Here is a 22,629-nt window from a genome sequence, read left to right as displayed (position 1 = left end):
TAATTATAATTAACATAGGTTTATTAAATAATATGAAAAAAGTTTGACTGTATATTGTTTGCACAAACTGAATTTCAAGTGCCTACAAAAAAGTTAAGACTTAGGTTAATAATTGTAGTAAGTCTAACAACTTTGTAAAATGGCAATCATAACATTTTAAAATGTGTTTTTTTTTTTTTAGAAGGAACCAAAAAAACTCTTGTGAAGGAACAAGAATTCTGACATTTCTGTCAGAAACACATTCTCATATATAGTATAATAGCAATTTTTTTTTATCTCGTCTCACACCACAAAAAGACACATTACTTAATATCCGAGTCAAGACAGAGTCAATTAGTTTGGTAAAATATATATTTTATTTTATTCTTCATACAAAGCAAAAGTATGAATGTTCAGTATTTAATTATCTAGAAACATCTGTTTCATTTTTCTCTTTCATGGTGTAAAATTAATTTTTGATACCACAAAATACTTGGTTTACATGCCTTCCTCATCATTTGTACATAAAGCTCATTTCTAGTCTATTTATTTCTGTTATACTCAGAGTAAGACAAACATTTTTTTAACATCTGGATATCTCTATGAAGTTGAATAAAACTCAACCATTAAACAGATGCATCAGCACACACTGCCTGACCATGAGCGAAGATATGAAACTTTGCTCACAACAACTTTTGACAGATCAGAATTCATATGCAGTTCACATGTAATCAGTGACAAACTTTACCCAGAAAATGCCTTGACATCTTGGGACAGTTGTTTCTGAACCAAAAAAAAACAAAAAACAATTGCACTGGTAAAAATCACAGGAGGCCCCATGGGTGAGCATTTGATGACAATTTGCTCGACCCTATTCAGTATCCAGTTCCATAATTCAACTGATTTGCTTTTAAATGAAATGTGAATGCAAGAAACAAGCTTTGATGATTTGATTACAGATGGAGGAGAAATTTCACATTGTTTCTCTTTTGACTCCTCAGAACATTTGATTACTTGATGAATTGAATAAAGTAGGAAAAAATGCCCTAGGAAATGTCCCTCAGCTTCCACCGCTTAATTCAGACTTGAAGGCCAACAAGAATCGTATGGCTGTGTTCTCACAGCTGATAAATATTACAATCTCCTCTCTAAACGAAAGGAAGTTGGCTTATCATAGCACAGGTTTGAGGCACAGCATGTTGTAAAACAAAACAAAAATCAGTGAGCTGATACAGAACGCTTTCATTTTGTTTGTTTTCTTCTCAAATGCATCCATCCATCCCCTCTGCATTTCATTTTCCAGTATATTAAATAGGGGTGAAAAAGGGGAAGTTTCAGTACATTCGTAATGCAATATTCTGCCTTGAAACCTCCCGGTGACCTCACCCCTTGAATTCTGGTCCAGGTACAGCATCTCAGCCTGACGTTCAAGCTGAGGCGTAAAAAGTGAAATGTTGGCTCCATGCACCCTTCAAACCCTACACCTTAACCTGACATCGAGAGCTGATCCTGAATCAGGTGCTCCAAATGATCAGTAACCAGAGCTGTACCTAAGCACAGTCATTCATCTTGCCTTCGAGACAGCCGCCGTCTCAGCGGTCACGGGATGAATTTCACAGATAAAGAGCGACCGACTGTTTCTCCTCGCTTTCAAGTAGAAAGACAAACAAAAGCACATGGAGGCTTGCATGAGAAAAAGATGAACAATGAGGCATCTCAATGCAAGCTTGTTAAAATTTGGCAAGAAGAGGAGAACTGAGATGTAGTGGAAAACGCGTTTCGATGGGATGAATAAGAAACGTTACCCTTCACGTTACGGGGTTTATTTTCTAGTATGAGTCACATTTGGGTAAAGCTTCTTAATAAAAATGCGGGCCTGCCATCTATGAGGCGCATGACATGTCATTTGGCTCTTGCTTTTTAAACAAATCCAGTTCCTTTCAATGCTATCTTGACCTTTGAACCTTTCAGACAGGGCAGCAAGCCATTTCTGAGGCTGGAGAAACCCAATCGATCAGTTCAGATATGTTACGCGATTAACATAATGTCTACATGCTGCCTTGCTGTTGTCCAAGATACGATTTAGCCATCGATGGATTGGTCATTTATTACAGGAACCTGCGAGTGAAAGCCCAGCGATTGACTCTAAACATGAGTGACACTGTAAGTAGCAATTAGGGCTATTGATCGTCATGTTATTGAGCAAAGGGACACATTGAATCAGCTCTCTTGCTTATCAGATGACCATAGTAGGACTTGGGCCAATATGGAGTGTAATGAAACACGAAATGCGGTCAGAGAGTGAAATATAGTTCATTACCCTCTGTCGCAAAGGTACATATTATGGACATTCAGAACTGAATGAATTGCAAATGTCGCTATTGGTTTGTAAATGCACGATACCCGTAAAAAACAGTTTTTTTTGTTTGTCAAACCATTTTCTAATTCGGAAGCACCATTAAATTCATTGTGAATGGAAACAAGCACAGCAAATCAAAAACGTGGAATGTCGGTGGTGAGACTAGAGTTGGGCCAGACGTTATGTACAATATGGTTAGGCAGCTTAGTGAATTAATTGCTTAGAAATTAAAAATAAATTATTATAAAATAGATTTCTGTACATTTTACATATATATAGCAATCATCTCAATGTCTTTTTGCCATTTCAAATACACAGAAAAAGAAAGAAAACAATGCGTCCTCCATTCACGGTTAATCCCAACCAAAGTTATGCCCAGTCATCTGGTAGAACTTCATGTTGAAAGGCCTGTAGAAGTCTCGAAGTCTCTGCACGACCTCAGGGTCAATGTTTGGGTGGGTCCGCCCTTTGGTTTTACCCAGGCAATGGGGCTTGCTGCTGCCCTCGGCCTTTTTGAGACAAGGGAAGCCCTTGGTCTGGTTGAAGTAGAAGTGTTTGTCTGTGATGATCCTCTTGAGCCCCAAGAAGTCCTGCACGCGGCCCAGCTCTCCGGCCGGGTCGCTGATCAGCCGTTCTCCGCTCACGAACAGGATCTGGCTCATGGGGAAGAACTGCAGCCAGTTGTCCAGGTGTTTGGCGTAGATGCCGATCTGAATGGCGCTCCACGAGGTGTCGATCAACCCTGTAGTCCTGTTTTTGAACGTCAGGCTCTCAAAAGTAGGAATGTCAGGCTTCTTGGACAGTGTCTGCGTGTAGTCAGAGATGGCTCGCGTGACGGGGTCCCGGACCACCACGATCAGTTTGGTGTCGCGGGACAGGGCGTAGATCCGGGCCGGAGCCTCGCGGGTCACAAAGTAGCTTGGTGTTTTCTCCATGGTGATCTGGCCCTCCAGGGTCTTAGGCATCAGGTCCCTATGGGGAGAGAGAGAGAGAAAGGAGAGAGGGTTAAGAGTGAGGTCTAATGAAAACAAAACTTTGCATAATGCAATCAAAACAGATGGAGCATGTGGTGCTCCTCAATCAATGAACCAATTCAAGGCCATGATTCTGAGTCAAATATGATTAGCATCGGTTGCTAAACAAAACATGCATTCAAACGTCACAGATGCACAAACCATGTTAAATGGCATGGCTCCTTAATAGCGAAGGCTTTCTAATATAATACAAAATCTTTCAGAAGCTTTGGAGAAATGTTATTCAGCAGACCTTTTGGCTTTGTTCTCTCTTAAAATCATGTTCCTGATTATGCCTACAGCTATAGATCAACCAATATTGCATTTAAAAAAAAAATATATATATATTGATACAGACTACAACAACAAAAAACATATGTTTGACTATCAGTCTGTCTCTACTTGGTGACCAGCAGATAGACAATCATCATCAAAACAAGGTTACTAATTGGTACAAATTGGGTAATCCACTCAGTACATAGCCAGCTGTGCTTTAAAGCCCACTCTGAATCCGATTCCAATCGTGTTCTAATGTATGACCTCAGCGATGGTATTATACTGCTGACCACCCAGACCTAAACAATGAGTTATACTTCAAAGGGGGGCTAACGCAAATGACCATACACTAAGCAAAGCAAAAACATTCCACATGAAACTTCTTCAGCCTTGTTTATAGAGAGAAAGCAGCTCTTTAGGCAGTTACAGGGTGAAATGGATAGGGTACATGCAGGACCGCAATCAAGGGACAATTTTAAATGAAAAGTGAACATGCATGTTAACGCCAAACAGGCTTGGGTTTCACAACCCTGCTCGATCAGGAAGAGTGGATTATACTGGAAGAGGCGATAACAGAGGACTTTGATGGACACATGGGGGTATGGATCCTATTTCATTGGCACACGCTCTCACAAACATTGGCATGTTAAAATATATGGAAACTGAAGAAAGTTCAGCTTCCGCTGACTGAAAATTTCAAGGCATAAAAGATATGTGATGAGAAACAAACCAAAGAAAATAGAGTAACAACCTAATGGGTAGAGATAACTAAAGATAACAAAGTGTGAATTTCAGCCACATTTAGATGTCAACAGACCCAGAATGAGCCTCTTTAGGGTATCAGTGTGCATAGAGATAAAGCTCTTGTTGGGCTGTTGTCTCTGGAGTATCGAGCTCTGTTGTTAGCACCAGCGCTAATTTACTGCTGTATTGTGAAGTGCGCTGTCAGCATCTAGCGTAATCCTGCTTTGCGTGTTTACACCCTGCAGAAACGAGGCTACGAGCAATTCAAGAGTCTGCAAACAATTTGTTGAAGGATATCACAGGCACTTCAGTGGATCACAGTTTGTTCTATCTCTAGGCAGTCTTTAGTAAAAGCCTATTTTTAACACTGGTGTTCACTAGTTAGAGGTGAGAACCCCTAAGCACCAGAGCAGAGAGTGGTGTTATGATAAACAAAACCCACGGAGAGCGTTTCAATGCGGACATAAATTTCAAACCGATATGTGTGTGCACCAGGTGCTGCTGTAGACCTAGATTTTTGCTGCATTCTGCTGTTTTTTGCTGTACAGCACCTGCAAAGCACCAACTCTCTACGCTAAAGGATTTTTCAAGATCGCACAACTGACACTGTGTTCGAAAAATCCTATTTTGCAAGTGAAAATCAGGCAGCGCTCAATTCAGAAAGCGAGAACAGCCTAAAGCTGCGGGAGGTAACGTGTTGATTTATATGATGGAAAACTGTTGGCAGATTTGTGTGGTTACATGGCTTCTCTAAAGAGCCGGCCACAGATCCAATTATGATAATATCAGTTTGATTACTGCTCTGTCAGAACACTGGAGTGAGAGTTTGAGCGAAAGAACACAGGGGGAAAAAAACCTCATTAATCTCTGTGAAATGAAAACAGATTATGCAAGTGCCTTTTTATGCAATGACACACTCACACCCGCATCTGCACAGTTTAACTGTTTATTTCTAGTATGGAGGTAATATGAATGTGTTGGCGTACTAATATTTAGCCTCCAAGTGTGTGTGTGTGTGTGTGTGTGTGTGTGTGTGTGTGTGTGTTTTTTAAAGTTTATTTAGTAAGTTTTGCACAATATGAGCAAACCAGCTGTATATGTGCATGTGTGGTGCTAATGAGGCGAGAGATAACGCAGGCATTTACTGTTAAATGAACCACCCACAACTACTGTGCTGGGGAGAAAAACCCCCACAAATGTCACACATACAAAGCGCGCACACACACACACACACACACACACACACACACACACACACACACACACACACACACACACACACACAGAGGACTAAAACTGCAAATAAAATAAATAAAAATGTGTAGTTACAAACAACAAACAAAAAATATATATAAAGTAAATATATATATATAAATTAAAACTTTTTTTTGCTGTTTTGGTCCTACATACACATACAAACACACTTGGTGAAAAAAAGCACCACCATTTTTTTTTAAACGCCACTACTAATATTAGGCTGCTCTGCCTAAACTTGAGGTCATAAAAGAATACGGTCGAAAAGCATGATGCTGAGTAAACTGCAGCTTTAGGATGCTTTCACATTACAGGTGCATTTGATGTTTCACGTCAGAATTTGGTTTATTTGGTTGATGTTCAAACTCAAACGCGCGCGTGAAACATGTGGAGTCCAGTATGCTTTGCAATTGGTGTAAAAGCAATCCAGACTTACTTTCTAATGTGAACCGCTACCCATGACGCAAAAGGACTAAACTACCTAGCCGCAATGATAAACAGCTGCCGAGAAAAGTGGGAGAAGAAAAAGTTAAAAGACACAAAAAAAAACTTAAAAGCCTGCAACGATCCCCTCACCTCACTTTTACTTTGGCAAAAGAAGAAGGGAGGAAGGGAGGGAGTTAAGGAAGACAAGTAGGCAAGCTCTCGGAAGAACAATAGCCTTTCTTGCCTGTTTTGATTTATGAGGTGCTTCTTTTTAGACATTCCGCCAGCAAACAGGCAATGCTTTGACACCGAGGCCCTCTTTTTTCCCCTTTTCTTTGAAAACCGAGCATTGTCCTTCAATGATCTGAAAGAGCAAGGGCCGTGGAGAGGCCAGAGAGGAAAGGGGGAGGGTGACCATTGAAGGATGAGTGGAAAGCACTTCTCCAGCTCTCAGGGCGAGGCGAGAGGAGGCTGTGGAGAGCTCTTGAGCCGAACGTGTGCCTCAAGTGCCTCGCCGGCACACGCTGCCACTGGAGCAGGTAAAGATACGCTGCGTATCAATTATTAAAACAGGGATTAGAAAGTGGATATGAGTGCTCGAAATGATTCTACTGATAAAAAGGGTCAGTCCTCTCAAGTGATAAGGCAAGGTCAAAGATTGCTCCTGCCTCTTGGGTTTTCTGTCGTAATACATTCCTACGACTATTCCGCACATGGCCTGATGGTCATCGCTGTTCTGGATCAACTTTGTACTGCCGAAGACTTGTTTAAGCAAGAGAGAATGATAAATCAGAAAGTTAGCTTTCTTTTAAGATCAGAATGGCCCTGAGGGCCATGTTGAAAGACTTTTTATCCAGCAGAGATAAACTGACAAAGGGAGAAAATGACAGACAAAAGCACAAGAGAGAACAAAAGACACATAAGGGAGTTTTTTATAACAATGTTTTTGTCTTCTGTCGAATTTGATTTGTTAAGAAGAGCCTGTTTTGCTTAGGATAGACACAGTAGCCCCAAAAAGCCCCCTAAGCCTGCTTTATCTATGATCTCATTGCTTTCAAGTGACAAGCATTGTAGAATATCTGTCTTTCAACTCTGGCATTGTTATGGTTATATTCTGGCCAGCATTTTTATTCTTTTGCTGTGCGTTTTTTCTTTTGTATACGCAAACTGATATAGACTAGAAGCATGTTTTATATCTAGGGCTTTAAAGTCTTGGAGGGATCAGAGAAACACAGCCGTACCTGCACTTTGGTTCTGAAGAGCAAGTCAAAACAGACACAACCTTGGAACACCTGTGTGTGCATCTTTGATAGACATCTCCTAAGCGTATAGAACTCGCCGATGTTGCAGTGGTGGTGAGTTGAAGAGCTGTTAGAGTAAGCTGCAGTGTAATAAAGTCTCAGCAGTCAAATAAACTTAAATTAATTGCCAATGATTTTAACAGCTCAGCTGCTTGGGCTTGGCATACTAGAAAGATAAAGAACAGAGCCGCAAAGCAGTTACAATGATGTAAAATGGCAGTCCTTGTGCCAGAATGGTAGTGTGAGAGTTTGCCTGTGCATGAGAATGAAAGAGTGTCATAATCAAATGACTTTCAGTGAGCACAAAAGAAGTTAAGCAGGATGTTTGTGCTGCTCATACAAAGAAAGTGATACTGGATGGATGATTTGAGCACAAAAAAAAAAAAAAAAAAAAAAAATCCACCATGAAAGTATCATAAAATAATTTATCTAGGCAAGTTAGAAATGTTAACGATGAAAGAACAACAGATGTCTCTTTCTCTGGAAATTTTGGAACAACATGTGGGTAAGAAGACAAAAAGTTATCTGCATCTGCAACCAGTAGTTCACACACTCTGTTTCATAGTCAGACTATTGATTGCAGTGTTCTAACACCAGACTACCAGTGTCTCAAGGATCTGAGCATTTGAGTGACACTTCACCCTACCAAAGGCTACAGCGCTAGCTTTCCGACCCTGCCACTCTTACCCCTTGCACTTCAGACTATTAGAAGTGGAGGATGGAAAAAACAACAGACGTGACATTCATGCATGAACAGATGATAGCCAATACAAGAAAATAATCTGGGCTTGTTTAGGAGAAAGTCCACTGCCACTTCATGAACGAGTGAGACTGAGCCGATAGTGATAAGTGATTGTCTCTCTTTGGGCTGAATCACCTTATGACTCAATTGTGTTTTTGACCATCTCAAAGTTATGAGGCACTAGTTTGACACTTGAAGTAGCTAATTCTGACATCAAGGGGCCACTGGAACATTACTCTGTGAGATCAGGGTCAGTTTTATCCCGTGTCTGGAGATCATGCCGGGAAATATGGATTCTGTCTTCAATGGAGGCCGTGTGGCTACATCTGGTAAATCCAGGCACCTCCCAGGTCGCTCCATACAGACAATATTTTCTGTGCTTTGTCGTCATAGAGACCTGAGCGAGGCTGTAGTTTTGAAATACACCCCGTGGAGTCTGGAGCCTTGACATTATATTTAACCGCAGAGCAAAACTGCAGCCGTAAATCTATGGAGCAAAAGCTGGGTTTTATAGCACAAGCACCGAGAGAATGGTAATGGGGTGGCGAGGGGAGAAAAGAAAGAGAAAAATAGCGCGAGACAGAGCCAGGATGAGCATGTGTGCAGCAGCTTTAAGTTACCGCTATATTTTAAGAGGTACACAGCCACTTAGAGCCTTCCTGACGGTTGGTTTCCTTAGTGAAAATTTCCAGAGATCTCCTCTTAACCTGCGATGCTGAAGCCAAGAGCCAGTAGATAGCACATGCGAAAGGGTTTTATGAATATCCCAGCTTCTAACGGCTATACTTTACCTTTCCTCACCTAACCTTTCTCGTTCTCTGACTGGCTCTTCCTCAGGTTTCTCCTCAGCCTCTAATCTTTGCCATGTAACCCTGACATGAACATAAAGAGGTGTAAATGACCGTCTCAGTCAGGCCTGTCTAAGGTGTTGGTGTGTCTTAGCTTTAGTTTCTGACATTCTCGCTGACGGATCACGTCACTGGATCCACATTCAATGGACGGAGAAAGCCTCTCTCACTGCTCTGATGGATAAATAATGAAGGAACGGGGAGGATTGCAGACACTTCTGACCTGCCTTTGTCTGGAGATTAGACACACTCTTCCTTTAGAGTCATCTCTAAAGAGGGTTATACCTTAATGCTGATCTAGTTTTTCATTAAATTATTATGCCCGAGCTGGACTTTCTGAAAACTACTTTATCGGTGCTTTTAAAGCGAAAAACATCTGCTTAAAACTGAACAGTTGGACCCCCAACACTAAAGAGAAACATTGCGATGTTTAATCTGTAGATTTTCTCTCTCAGAGCAGGGGGCTTTGGTTTTGGGAAGACTGGTCTGCTTTAGGGTGTCAAGGGCAGAAAAATATATTTATGTCTCCCTGCAGTGCTGTATATATAAAGACATTCGACATAAAGTGAGTATCGTGAGAGAGGGTATCTACTCAGCAATCATACTGAGGTCTAGGCTCTTCTTGTGCCAACCACAATTTCAGGCCCATTTTCTTTCTTCTTTTCTTTCTCTCTCTCTCGCTCTCAAACTCATTCAAAACCACAGCAGCCTCTGAGAAGGGCAGAACATGCATAAATCACAGAGACCTCGGGCTCTGTACGTTGCAATCTGCCCAGACTCCGTTTCAGCGTTATTTGCTGCCATTCAACACCTACCAAAATCTCTTTAAAACAAGGGGTAGGGTGTGTTTTCTGCTGTCCGGGCAGCACATTAAGTTACTGCCCTACGGGTCTGCCAGCTGAGTGGAATTACTGTGTGTTAGCGACAAGGCTGCGCAAGAAGAGGCAGCCATCAGCTCTGAATAAAAGATGTAGGGATGAGACGTGGTAATAAAGTGCACTTTTCTCTTTCTCACTCAGGTTGTGCATTTCGCAGAGCTATAATGTGTACTGAAGAGATGTTTGTAGGACTGGCTACTTTGAACCTATTGAACAGGTGCTTCTGTGATATTACAGTCAAACCTAAAAAAAAAAAGTTATGTGATATTAGGGTCATATCTAAAAATGTAACTAGGATGAATTTATCACTACTCACCTGGCTCAAGTCAAAAGAGTCCAATCCTAAGTCTCTATGATATTCTGATATACAATGCAATTTATGAGATTTTTTTTTGTTTTTGTTTTTTGTGGCCCATTTTAACGTCTTTCGGGTGAAAATCACGAGTTTGATCACTTACAAAATAAATAATTTAGCATACAATGTCCTGCAAAAGGTGATGTTTTGGACAATATTAGCATAAATCCTTATTTTGTAAATGATTTAATAATAAAAAATAAAAAACAGTAACTTTTAAAAAAATTAAATACTAAATAAATTCCGAAAATATAAACTGAATTTCTAATACCCAAGTTAAATCCAGTAACCCTCATAGCTGCCAAAATGACTCGGCTGACTGTGACATATATATATTACTATTATTACGAAAATGAAAATTGTTATTGCTGGTCCTTATTGATAATTGCATGCTACTTTAATGTATTTACAACAAGCAATTATAAGAATTTATGCTGATTTTAACCAATGGTATTTTCAAGTGGTAACAAGTGGAAATCCTGCACACAAATTAATTAATAAATAAATAAAAAATAATAATTTTGAGTTTGGCAATCCCAAACACCCCAATTTAAATAAAGTATAAATGGGTATGTTTTAAATTGCCTAATGCATACAATTGCATGTTCTATATGAACATTAGCTATTTACTATTGAGTGCCTTATGTACACTTGCAGTAATTCCACAAACACTGGCCTTCCCATTGAATCTACCCTTGAGTTATTAGCAGTGATCAAGCCAGTACCAGTGTTTATCTTGCTCTTGCTAATCCGCAGTGATAAGCTTGTTTACTTTGGGTGTTTGTAGAGGGTGTTAACGGACTCAGTCCCACACTTCATTTACATTCCCACTGAGTGACACAAAGAGTCTCTAGACTGTTAGTGGTGTTTAGTGTAACTAGCCATGATGAGGTTTTAGCTTGTTTACCAAGCTATAAAGGCTATTAACAAAGCTACAAAGCCAAAGCATCAGTCTTGAAATAGTAAGGGACGGGGTAAATATGATGTATTAGAATTTATAAAGTTGCATCATTTATATCTGCCTTTTGTTTTAATTAACTGGCAAAATGTTTTGACTCACTATGAATGACGTTGGACAGTGAAAAGTCTTGTTGGCATGCCAAAAAGATAATCTCATCTGACAGTATAGGATATCTCACTCACTGAATTGTTGTAAAATTGGCACGAAGACTTCAAAAATACTTTTTTCCCCCACTTTTCAAAGCCCTCATGCTCAGACACAAGAACACACATGCATGCACCTATTACATCCTGTTTTGCTTGGCACACAGTCTCCTCCAGCTGAGGAGCTTTTGAAGACAGGTGAGCTTTAAAGAGCTGGGAATTTCCTCCAAGTCTGTCAAGCCGTTACATCAGAAGCTTACAGCACAGCTGCATTACTTTGACGCTTCGGGTTAATGGTTTACAAATTCCTCCAGACTAGTATTCTTCATTGCTAACCCACAATTAGCAAAATTATGTGGTGATAGCACCAGAGCTGACAATTAAACTGCACATATAAGACAAGACGACTAACAAGAGCGTACAGCTCTTTCCTAAGGCAATTCTGCGAACGTTTTTTGGATGATAGCCTAGTTACAGTCCGCTCTGGTATCTCAGCGCCCGCTGAAGACAATATAACTGGCGTGAAGCACAAAGAGATCACTGTCAAACGCTTCTGCTGAAAGTAATCAGCCGAGTGCGGATGTCACAGGTGTAATTTGATTTCAGGGGTTGCTATTTCAGCAGGCATGTTGATGTATTGCGAGTACGATGACAAATGTTTTTGCTTTCCATTCTCTCTGCTGTCTGTGTTCCAGAATGCCTTACAGTCCCACAAGAAACACAATCTGGAGTCAATGTGCCAAGAGAACAAGCCATTCAACCACATAATGCAGATTTGAAGAGACATTTGAGAAATGGGCTATGAAACTAAGGGAAAAAAAAGTGACACAATAACTCGGTTTGTTTTCAAATAGTACAAAATATTTTCCTACTAATCCAGATTTGACTACAACTAATGATATCCCAATTGGTTTCTGATATAAAAACATACAGTACTATGGAGTAATGATGCAATTAGTGATGCAATAATATTAAAATTCTAATAAATATATAAGCTGATAATTATTTTCAGGTTGTGACCAACAAATGAATCAAATGTTAAAAGTGTCATCAAATTATTCACATTTTTAAAGAATAACTGACAGAAAAGGTCATCTAAACTTGAAAATCGGGAAAATCAACGTACATAATTGAATATCCAAAATTAAAAAATAGTGATTAATTAAAAACTAATACTGGCAGATACATAGAATACATAATATATATACAGACAATGTGGAAAAGTAAAATTATCACCATAAAAAAGATGACACACAGACTTTTACCAGTTCTTATTCTCTAGCTGATCCTTTTCCTAGAAGAGCGAGAGAGAAAGAAAACAATGCAAAAGACTAACAAGAGAAAGTGTGAGGACAAAAGTAGTGACAGTTCCTGGGCTACGGGGAGAAACTGGCTTTGTTGCCCTGGAGCTCAGCTCATGCTGTGCTCCTCTGGGCACATCAGCAGTGTGTGTGTGTGTGTTCCTTTAATTGTCTGCTCTTTTCTCGCTGAGGTTAATGGAAACCTCAGGGGGTCTCTACTTCTGCCTGATCCTCTACTTTTCACTTTTTTTCACAGAGAGACAGACAGACAGACACACACAAACAAACAGTGCCTCATAGTAAATATTCATCTATGATCAGCTTTTATATTATATCACTTTTCTCACTCCTAATTAACCTCCTTGGGGTGTCAAACTTTCAGAAAATGAGCTCTGATGATCACACACTTGGGAGGAAATGGACCTGGTGGGAGACATGGGCCAACAATTACCGGACCATACAGACAGCCGTGCGCTGGAGCTCCCAGGCTCCTGTAAATGCTGTGTATTTACCAACAATGGATGAGCATTTACTTTTTGAAGGCGAAGGGATAGCATTATTCTGACATCCGACATCCAAATTATCACCTTGTTTAAAAAGAGTCCAATTCAAGGCAAGCACAGAGGGTGGGTCTGTACACAAAAGACCATTGAAATAAAAGGTGAAAGGGGAAGGGTTTTATTATCTTGTACTTTTCTCTTTATCCCTCATTTTTAGCTGTCCAATCAACCAGAGAAAGTATACGTAAACAATGTCCCAATACTAGGAAGTCGAATGAACAGTTATAAACAAGCTCCCTTCCCTTATTGGTCACTTGTTGCCTATGTTGGGTGTTTGTATGCGTCTATGAAAGACAATATTTCAGTAGGAGGGTAGAAACACGAGCGCTTGACATCGAGTTCCTGTCTGCCTTGATTTTATCCTTCAGCGGGAGGTTCCTGCTGAGGGCGGCCATGTTATTTTGCTTTTCTCTGGAGGAGACCATAGCTTCTCAATGGCAGACCACCACAGTGGGCCTCTACTGTCTGTCTCTCCCCAGGCCATCCCTTTCACAATTAGCCAGTGGTAATTTGATGAATGAAAGCCCCTTTCTCCAGACTAAGACCCTCCCTGCTTGGTCTACCCCACTGGTAAAGCCATGCCAGCTCAAGTAGGGGCCCACTTTCACTCTCGTCCTCTCTTTGCTGACCAGTGTACCCAGTTGGGGGTGGCCTTATGTGGGCACTGAGGCCTACAACAGCCCCGCCTCTGATGGGGGAACCAGAGCTCGATGTGGAGCCCGGCTCTAATATGGAATACAAGGGGAGAAGACACGTACGAGAGGGTCATTTGTATAAGCTCTTCTACAATCACACAATAATATTAGAGACAAAATGTGTAGAAAAATGAAGAGACCAAGAAATGCAAGAGAAGTTAAGCCGGACAAAAATAGGCAATGCAAGCGGTCTACTTCTCTGAAATGTAAGAGATGATTTCCAAAGCTGAGTGAGGGCGAACACAAAAGCAGAGTAATCCTGTGGTTTAAAGGATGCTGAGCAGTTTAGCCAACACTAAAGCATCATTCGGAGGCAGTCCTTTGAATGTCCTCACTCAGCTCTGCGCAGGCTCTCAATAGAGGATGTCAACCTGCTGACTGCTGAATGGATGACCGGTCAAGGTTCAGATCCAGCGGAGTGGAGGAAGTCTATTCTACCATGAGACTGAACACTTTTCATGGATGCTGCTCCTTAATCTTGGGACCTGGGATCAGTTTATAGTTTCAATTTACAGCAATCACCAAATTAACTGCAGGCAAAAAAAAAAGAACAAAAAAAAAGTAAAAAGACAAAATAATAATAATTTGAAACAAATGTTTACGATTTGCTCTTGCATTTGATTCCCATTAGTTTTGGGGTCTAATGACCAGAGACCCCAAAAAAGTGTGTGTTCAGCAAGGATGAGGGGTTGATCGGGTCTCACCTGCAGTGCAGATGGTCTTTACAGAGACAATGTTGCTCAACTGATTACCAGATAACCAGAGCCACAAAGACCTTTAACCCTACACCACACAGTGCCCGCCACAGCGTAAACTAATCAATACATGTAGTCCCACGTGGTCTAAGCTGGCTTGAGTCATTACTTTGTGCTTATCTGAAGCATAAAGGCATAAGTTTCTGCTACAGCAGTCACCAACCATCATATTGCACACAAATCATACTGCAACAACAACAAAAGTCAAAAACAGTAGGGTAAAACTGATTTTCCAATCATTCGCAATCTTCATTTAAACAATGGTGATTTCTAAATCCTCAGAATGATCTATTACCTCATGTCAGCGTGGCAAGAAAACACATTTGTCCTCATGGACTGCACGCAATTACATACAATAGTGTACACCGACTCACAAACAAATGACTCTTTTAAACTGACAAAACAACACAAAATAATAAATAAACTGAACGAAACCAGTATCAAGTTTTAAGATGAGATTTAAAAATACCTATCAATTGTGCTTCCATAATATAATATAATATAATATAATATAATATAATATAATATAATATAATATAATATAATATAATATAATATAATATAATATAATATAATATAGGCTTTGTTGTTCATTTTTATATATATATATATATATTGACAAGCGCTCAATATAATTAGATCCCAATTCATTTGGGCATATTTCAGTTTTAATGTCTATTTTTTTGCATATGCAAAAAAATAGACATTAAAACTGAAATATGCCCAAATGAATTGGGATCTAATTATATTGAGCGCTTGTCAATCAAAATCGGAAAAAATCAGGATATCCGTTTCAATACCAAGCCCTAGCAGTCAACTACAGCTCACTGTTTATAAACACACCCTGTATGCACAGCCAAACTTGGGTTTGATCTCATCCGGCACCACTTAGACAATGCGGTCCCTTGCTTTGTACAAGCAGGAAGGAGGGGGTCACTGGCCACAGCGTCCGTATGGGTCACCTACACGGTGGCGTGAACACCCCATGGAGTGTGGGTACAAAAGCTGAGGCATCCATCCAGAACTGGCCATTCCACGGATGGAAGTGCTCATCTGGACAAGGTGGCAGGGGGTCGTAGCCCTCCAAGCACTTCAAAACTTTCAAGTGACATGCTTCCGAGAACGTTCCCCGGACCAATAGCGGAACAGGATTTTCTGCGGAGGATTTCACTCTTACAGAACAATGCTCCACTTGTCCTTTTGTTGGTCGACAGTTACGGACCATGTTGTTAAATGGCTGCTATTCAGAAAACACACCCTTAATCTCAGGATGGACTCGGGATTGCACACTAAAGAGTGAACACCAAAGAACTGCATTTTCCTATACTACATACCTTTTTAGCAGAGGAAATAAAACCTAGCCTTCAAACACAGATGGGAAAAGATGCTTAGAAACGCAGACTAAATGTTATCAGTTCTATGAAGACTGAAGGTTTACTGTAGGGTGACTACCAACAAGGAAGAGTCGACTATAAAAACTGCTCTGGTAGATTTGAAAATTATGTAACAATAAGACAAACGCAGCGCCAGGGCCTTCACAACGTTCACCGTTCCAGTTGGGACCCTGTCTGGCTGGCTGGGTGGGATTTTTGAGAAGCCAACTTAACTGCTTATTAAATCATCAGAGTCTCCGCAAAAAAAAACGGTAAAAGCAAAAAAAAAATAAAAAAAAAGCAGATTTTGCAAGGTCCCACAAATCAGAAAAGCAGTTGAAACTGAAAACTGCGAAAAGAGAATTGCCAAAGTTATTACTCAACAATTCAACCCACTACGACTCCAGCTATTCATACTGTAATATATCTTACAAATAAACTGGCACTTGTTATAAACTCAACATTGACCAGACGTTCTTGAGAGAAGAGCATAACAAATATACAGTAGAAATGTGAAGCGCCTGCAGATAATCCCTGAATGATTGTGAATCATACTCTTACAGTATCTAAAACAGCCTGAACAGGTCTAACCAGTATTGAGGAACAAAAGCTCATCTGCCATGTCTTTCTCTGGCTCTCCGTAGCACAGAAAGGTCCAAAAAGGTCAATCACGACTTTCGATAAACAGAGATTTTTTTTTTTTTTAAACTACAGTAAAACCCACCTTATTAAAATGACTTGCATGCACTAGGATTTCTTTACAATGCATGGTTTCTGCACTATAAACTATCTTTTCCATTACAAAGCAAATCACTTCAAGTATTAGACACTCTAAAACTGAGAATCAGAGTCATGTTCAGTCCCTTGAGAGAGACAATTCTAAGAAAGTAACAATTTGAATATATCACTTCTTTACAAAGACAAGAAAGGACCAAACAGACATGCCAGCGTAGAGGGACAAACTGGACAAACTGTCCAACACTGTTTTAGATTAGGTCACATGGAGACGTCGTGACAGAATAAAGAGCAAAAGTTAAAAAAGCAAGTCTGCATTTGTTTGTGCCCTGTATATTCAGCCCAAACAGCAGTGGCCAGATATAGAATTTCGCTGTGGCATCGCATGTCCAACTCAGACCAGCTGCAATGGCATGTGAATCCTGTAAAACTTGAGACAGAAAACTTTCTCGAACGGGTGGAACACAAGCATTATACCCTTCAACACCCAGTGTTTTATATATTCTGGATTTTATATGTAATTTATCGCTTATTTTTAACCAACAGAGGCTTTTGAAAAGTTATTCAATCTACGATATAACTTGGTGAAGGCTCTGCTCTTAATTTAGGTCATTTTTCAAAATTTTGAAAGGGACAAATTACAATAAAAAAGCATTTTAGAGGAAAATCCTCGGGTTTCAAATACTGACCAGACAACTTCACTTTTTCCAGGCTAAAAAAAACCTAAGTTGAAAAAAAAAAAAAAAATTTAATAAAAAAAATGAACAACCGTACTAGTGCTCTTTTCAGCAAAAAAATTACTTTCTGGTACAACTTTACTAGGAATAATCAAAGTTGCAACTGACACATCTGACCAATTTATTTTATTTTTCTACTTGTGTTTTAAAAATCTTAATACCATAATCCATGCAATCAATTAATTCAGTTTGAAAATGAAGGCCATGTTTAAAGAATCTGAAGATTTTTGGGACAAGCCTGATTCTGCTGGACCAGCTTGAATTTGCATTAGACTGAAGTGAGGCCCCGCATTTAAATAATTAATCAAATAAATCTTTTTCTCTCAACATGCACGAATATAATTCCCTTTTCATCTAAGCTGGACTACCAAGCATTCACTACAACGCCCATTCTTTCATCCGTCCTGTTTTTTTGTTATAGGGGCCCTGAAATGTTGCATATATTTAAAAGCACTGGGCTTTCACCCCCTCAAACCTTTGCAAATCCATTTAGAGAGACAGGCGTGCAGTCCAGGACTGTTTTATAAACTTATTGAGGGTTTCTTTCCGCTCGGTGTCTGGGGTAAACAGGGACAGACTCTGGGGCAATAAATCCCCCTTTCTCTCTTCAGCTATTTATTTCATTACATTTTACTGTGGAACATTAATAATGTTAACAAATAGTTCATCAAAATGTCATCACATTTAAATAACTGCAACACATAAGTAAAAAAATAAATAAAAGAAAATCCTAAAGTTGATCTGAAACAAATGTCTGGAGTTCTGGGTGAATTGCAGCTATAGTGTAATGAATTCATGAGCTCTCACTGTGTTCTGGCAGTTGATAAAACAAAATGGGCCAGATAATAATGTCCAAAACACGCTCAAAAGAAACAGCAATGCACTCTTAATAGAATTTTCAAATACAAGCCGAAATGTTTAACACATTTACGGTTTGTAAGAACAACACAAAAAGAGAAACACAGCTGCACGGAACTAAACAGACTAACACATTATTAACAAGAGTAATTCACAAGCTATTCATTTTGTTGATCCCGGTTTTCTCCTGATAGACTGCCATTACTTGCGCAACGAAAATTAAGGTAGTCACACTATTACTCTCGGTCACTCATTATTTATCCAACCATTTAAATCGACAGTTCATAATTTCAGACATTTCCACCCATGGGTTTTCAGAAAAAAAAAAAAAAGTTTCCAAAACTGCAATGCAAAGCAAAGTAATTTGATTTAGGCTATAGTTAAAACTGAGACATCAACTAAACTTCACTTTTAATTCTGTTGTATCCGTATTTTAGACAATTGTAGCCTAAAGTAAAACAAATAAATAAATAAAAAGTTAAAAAGTAAATAAAAACAAAGATTTGAAAAGTTATAAAAAACGGAAAGCAGAGGTCCGGTAACCTGCAATGATCCAGTGTGTCCGACAGAGATCACTGCGTCATCACGCGGTCGGATATGAGTCATCTCTCAAGATATTACAAGCACAAAATAATGACATACCGAACTATTGTGTTTATTTGAATAATATCCGTCTGAATTAATGTGTATATAAAGGACCGTGTTCAATATTTCAGCCCTCAAAACTCCGAGTCTGACAGTTCGACAATAGCAGGAACAGTGAAACCAAAGTATGTTTGAACTGGGAACTGGAATCTGAAAACTAGCGCTGCAGCAACTCTGCGTTTCTAGATGGATCAGTGCAAACCAGAGGCTACAGAACATCAATTTACATAATTAAATTTTATTTCCCACAAAAAACTAGGAAACATGGGGTACTATAATGTTTTAAAAAGAAGGTTTGAGAACAAACCAAAGGGTAAAATTACATAATGAATGACATATACAAAAAGGCCAACTCATGACGGAGGACAAAATCCACTCTTCAAAAACAAAATGTGAAAAAGGCGCCTATTAAATAACAGTGTATGTTTAATTAATGTTGTTTAGTAGGCCTAATTATAAGCAACATGCAGAAGCCAAACTATTAAAACATGAATTGAATAAATAACTCAAATGTATGAATCCTAAATCCGTAGCCCATTCTACAGTCTATGAATATTTTGAATATCTCGGATTTCTTATTTCATAGAAAGAATTAAAAAGTTGTATTTCGTTCTTATTACGTATCACAACAGGCTATTAAGTTTTAATTGACGATTTCACAAGTTTTCAGAGTTTCAACTGTGAATTTTAGTAGCCTAGTAATTAAGTTAAATTCAAATTGACCGAAAAGAGGCAAGTTATTAATGTAGATTGGTCGATATAATTGTACTTAAATGTAGCAATTAAACTCAAGTTAAATTATAACGGTCTTGTAATTTACAGCTCAGGTCTTGTTTTTCTCGTGGGAATTATGCCAACACGAATATTGCAATAATAAATAAATGTATTAATTAATTAATTAATTTGAGAAGCACACAAATAATGCCTTAAATTAAAATCCATTAAATAGCCTGCTGAAAAAAAAAGAAAGAAAGAAAAAAAAAGAAGCCAAAAGCTAGTTAAGGATAGGTCAATCGTCAATGTGTCGTTATTATGCTCTACTTCACTGAAAAACAATACAAGTGAATGGAAGTATAGGACGTATTAATTAGTGTAGCCTACTATTTATTGTTTATGCTCTTACCTGTACCAGTCCAGTCCGTTGTCATAGTTACGGTCGAAGAAGTGCGGCTCCGCTCCGACCGCGCGAATATCTGGATGCACGCGCAGAAACTCCAGCAGCGCGCGCGTCCCGCCCTTCTTCACGCCGATGATGATCGCCTGAGGCAGCTTCTTGTTGCCCGAGCCATTGGAGAAACTTGACAGCGAAGAAACTCTCCGCCCGTCGTCCCACTCCTCAGCTCGGTCTACGTCCCCTTCATCTTTAGAGAAGTCTCTGGGAGCTCTCCTGACCGAAGGCTCATCATAATCTGACTCCACGTCCGTCCACGAGCTCTGCGGTCTGGACAGGAGCTTGGACATCATCAGGTCCGGCCGGCCACTTTCTGCCTCAGCATATTTCCCGAGGAAATCCGTCTCCTTCGCTCGATTATTATTATTATTGTCCACAACTAAACCTGGTGGCATAGTGGCACAGTAGCCCACGCATGAGTACAGCATGTAGACCCAGAGGAGCAGCATGATGAAGAGGAGCCCGAGTTTCTTCTTCACGGGACTGACGGAGAGCGCGTAAAAATGGTGACAGAACAGGCTATATTCCATAAGCCCTGTGCATGCAGACCATCACACTCCAGCTGGACATATTGACAGGTAGGTACAGTTCTGTCCAGGTCCAGGCTCGGGAATCCTTCTCAAGAGTCTTTAAACGCCATTGAAGTTCACAATAAAATCCTTACACGTGAAATGAACTAGCCCAAAGTGGATGGGGACATCTAGGAATGCGATTTTAGTCAGCTGTCCTCGTTCATTTCTGCGAAAGAATACGAGAAAACTGATGAGAATGACCGGTGCACTTGATTCCCAGCCGGAGAAGCTGCTCCCGGCCGCATCCTCGAGTGTCTGAGCGCTTTCGAGAGAGTGGATCTTATACAGCGCTGATGTGTGTGATTGACAGCAGGGCCAGCCTACCGCTGCGCACTGATTTGAATAAAGGCGGGGTTGATTAAATATGCCTGCCAATCAGGGGGCGATATAGGCGGGGATTTTAGACAAGACACTTGGTCGCGAGCCGATTAAACGCTCTTATTGGATAGAGGAACATTAGACCGGAATCCTTTTATTCCAGTTTTTGGGAGTTTCCAAAGAGTTACAAATTTTACGCAACTGAACGGTTTAGAAAGGAATCAGGATTTGGAATGTCATACAAAGTTTCCGTTCGAGCTATAGGCTACGCCTGCATGTGTTTGATAAATTTAGCATTTAAAAAAACGGATTTGTAATTCATATATTTAAAAGACACAACTATAGGCCGGTATAGGGCCTATAAAAAAAATAATAAAAAAAAACTGCAATGTAGAAACAATTTTCAGTGAATGAAACCACATACACTGACAGTATTTTTTTTGTAAAATGTCTACTTCAATAATCATTGTTTTATTTACAACTTCGAGAAATATATATATATAGGCTATATATATATATTTTTTTTTTTTTTTTTGCGGTGTAGAAAGCAACGTGTTTTATCTACTCAAATTTGATATCAACTAGTTCATCATTTAAAAATATATGCAATTGGTTCAAACAAACGTAAAAAGAACAAAGTAGTCTACATAGGCTACATCTTTTTTGTTTTTAATAGTTATACATTCATTTAGCTATATCCAAAAGGCTTTAAAAGACAAAGCGTCGGGGATAAATATTTAAACGTCTTACACAAGAGCAGGGCAACAAGAAAATCTGACTATCGCATTAAAATAAAATAAAATAGCCTATATCGTCACTTTAAATCTGTATCTGCAAAGTAATGTGAACTAATGCAAGTAAAATTTTTTTTTTAAAAAGTAGCACATTTTCCCCCCAAATGTCCTAACAAAGAAAGCTTTCGAATTTTGCAAAACAGTGATGACATTTTAAATTAGGCTAAATCAAATAAACTATAAACTTTATTAAAATATGAAATAATAATTTAATCATCACTTTTTAATGTAATATATATTTGTGGTATATAATGCATATATAATGGCCTACATATTAAAGTTAAGGAGTTCATTTAAATAAATCAAATAAACTTTAAATCCACATTTAAGCTAATTAATGCTGATAGTTGTGCTTCCCTGCAGTAGCCTATATATTTAGCTGTTGATGGATATGATCATTTATGTCCGTTTTTGTGTAGTCTTGAACAACAAAACAAGCGGCGCTTCAGTTCGCTATTAACCAGGTTTGGAAACATGCAGCTGTAAAGTGAAGAGTGTTCGACTAGCCTATAACGCAGCACTCTCCGCGTTTCCACACACTCTGACATTACTTTTTCCCAGTTGCTCATCATGATTATTTCAAACATAACTAGAAACATTTCAAATTGATTACAGAGCATTCATAGAGTTTTTCAAGACTGGAAATCAGTTTAAAAATGTCCTGATAATTGCAGGTTTTACAAGATCTTGGGAGCCCACTTCACTTTCATTAAACAGACTTTCAGTCAACATTTGAAGAGGATCAAAACCTTTCAAAGTTATACATGAATTTTGAACAATACCCGTTCTTGTCTTAGGACAACTTTAACTTGTTTTTTTTTTATTTTTTTTTATCC

The 22,629-nt window shown here is 39.2% G+C and overlaps 1 protein-coding gene across 1 annotated transcript; it reads right to left on the bottom strand.

The window, feature by feature from the left end:
• Positions 1–337: 337 nt before the first annotated feature.
• hs3st3b1b (heparan sulfate (glucosamine) 3-O-sulfotransferase 3B1b) lies at positions 338–20,951 on the bottom strand. Its single transcript, XM_082152351.1, has 2 exons — positions 20,062–20,951; positions 338–3,310 (listed from the first exon to the last, which is right to left on the bottom strand). The coding sequence occupies exons 1-2, from the start codon at positions 20,637–20,639 to the stop codon at positions 2,692–2,694; spliced, it is 1,197 nt and encodes a 398-aa protein (XP_082008477.1). The 5' UTR covers positions 20,640–20,951; the 3' UTR covers positions 338–2,691.
• Between the last annotated feature and the right edge of the window lie 1,678 nt (positions 20,952–22,629).

The sequence above is a fragment of the Leuciscus leuciscus genome (assembly GCF_965113295.1).
Source record: "Leuciscus leuciscus genome assembly, chromosome: 21".
Lineage (NCBI taxonomy): Eukaryota > Metazoa > Chordata > Actinopteri > Cypriniformes > Leuciscidae > Leuciscus > Leuciscus leuciscus.
The sequence above is the reverse complement of the archived record's forward strand: the minus strand, read 5'-3'. Positions and strand labels throughout refer to the sequence as shown.

Coding starts and splice junctions, on each gene's coding strand:
- hs3st3b1b (XM_082152351.1), bottom strand. CDS start 20,639: ATGGAATATAGCCTGTTCTGTCACCATTTTTACGCGCTCTCCGTCAGT. Junction 3,311..20,061: donor AACGGACTGGACTGGTACAG/GTAAGAGCATAA, acceptor CTCTCCCCATAG/GGACCTGATGCCTAAGACCC.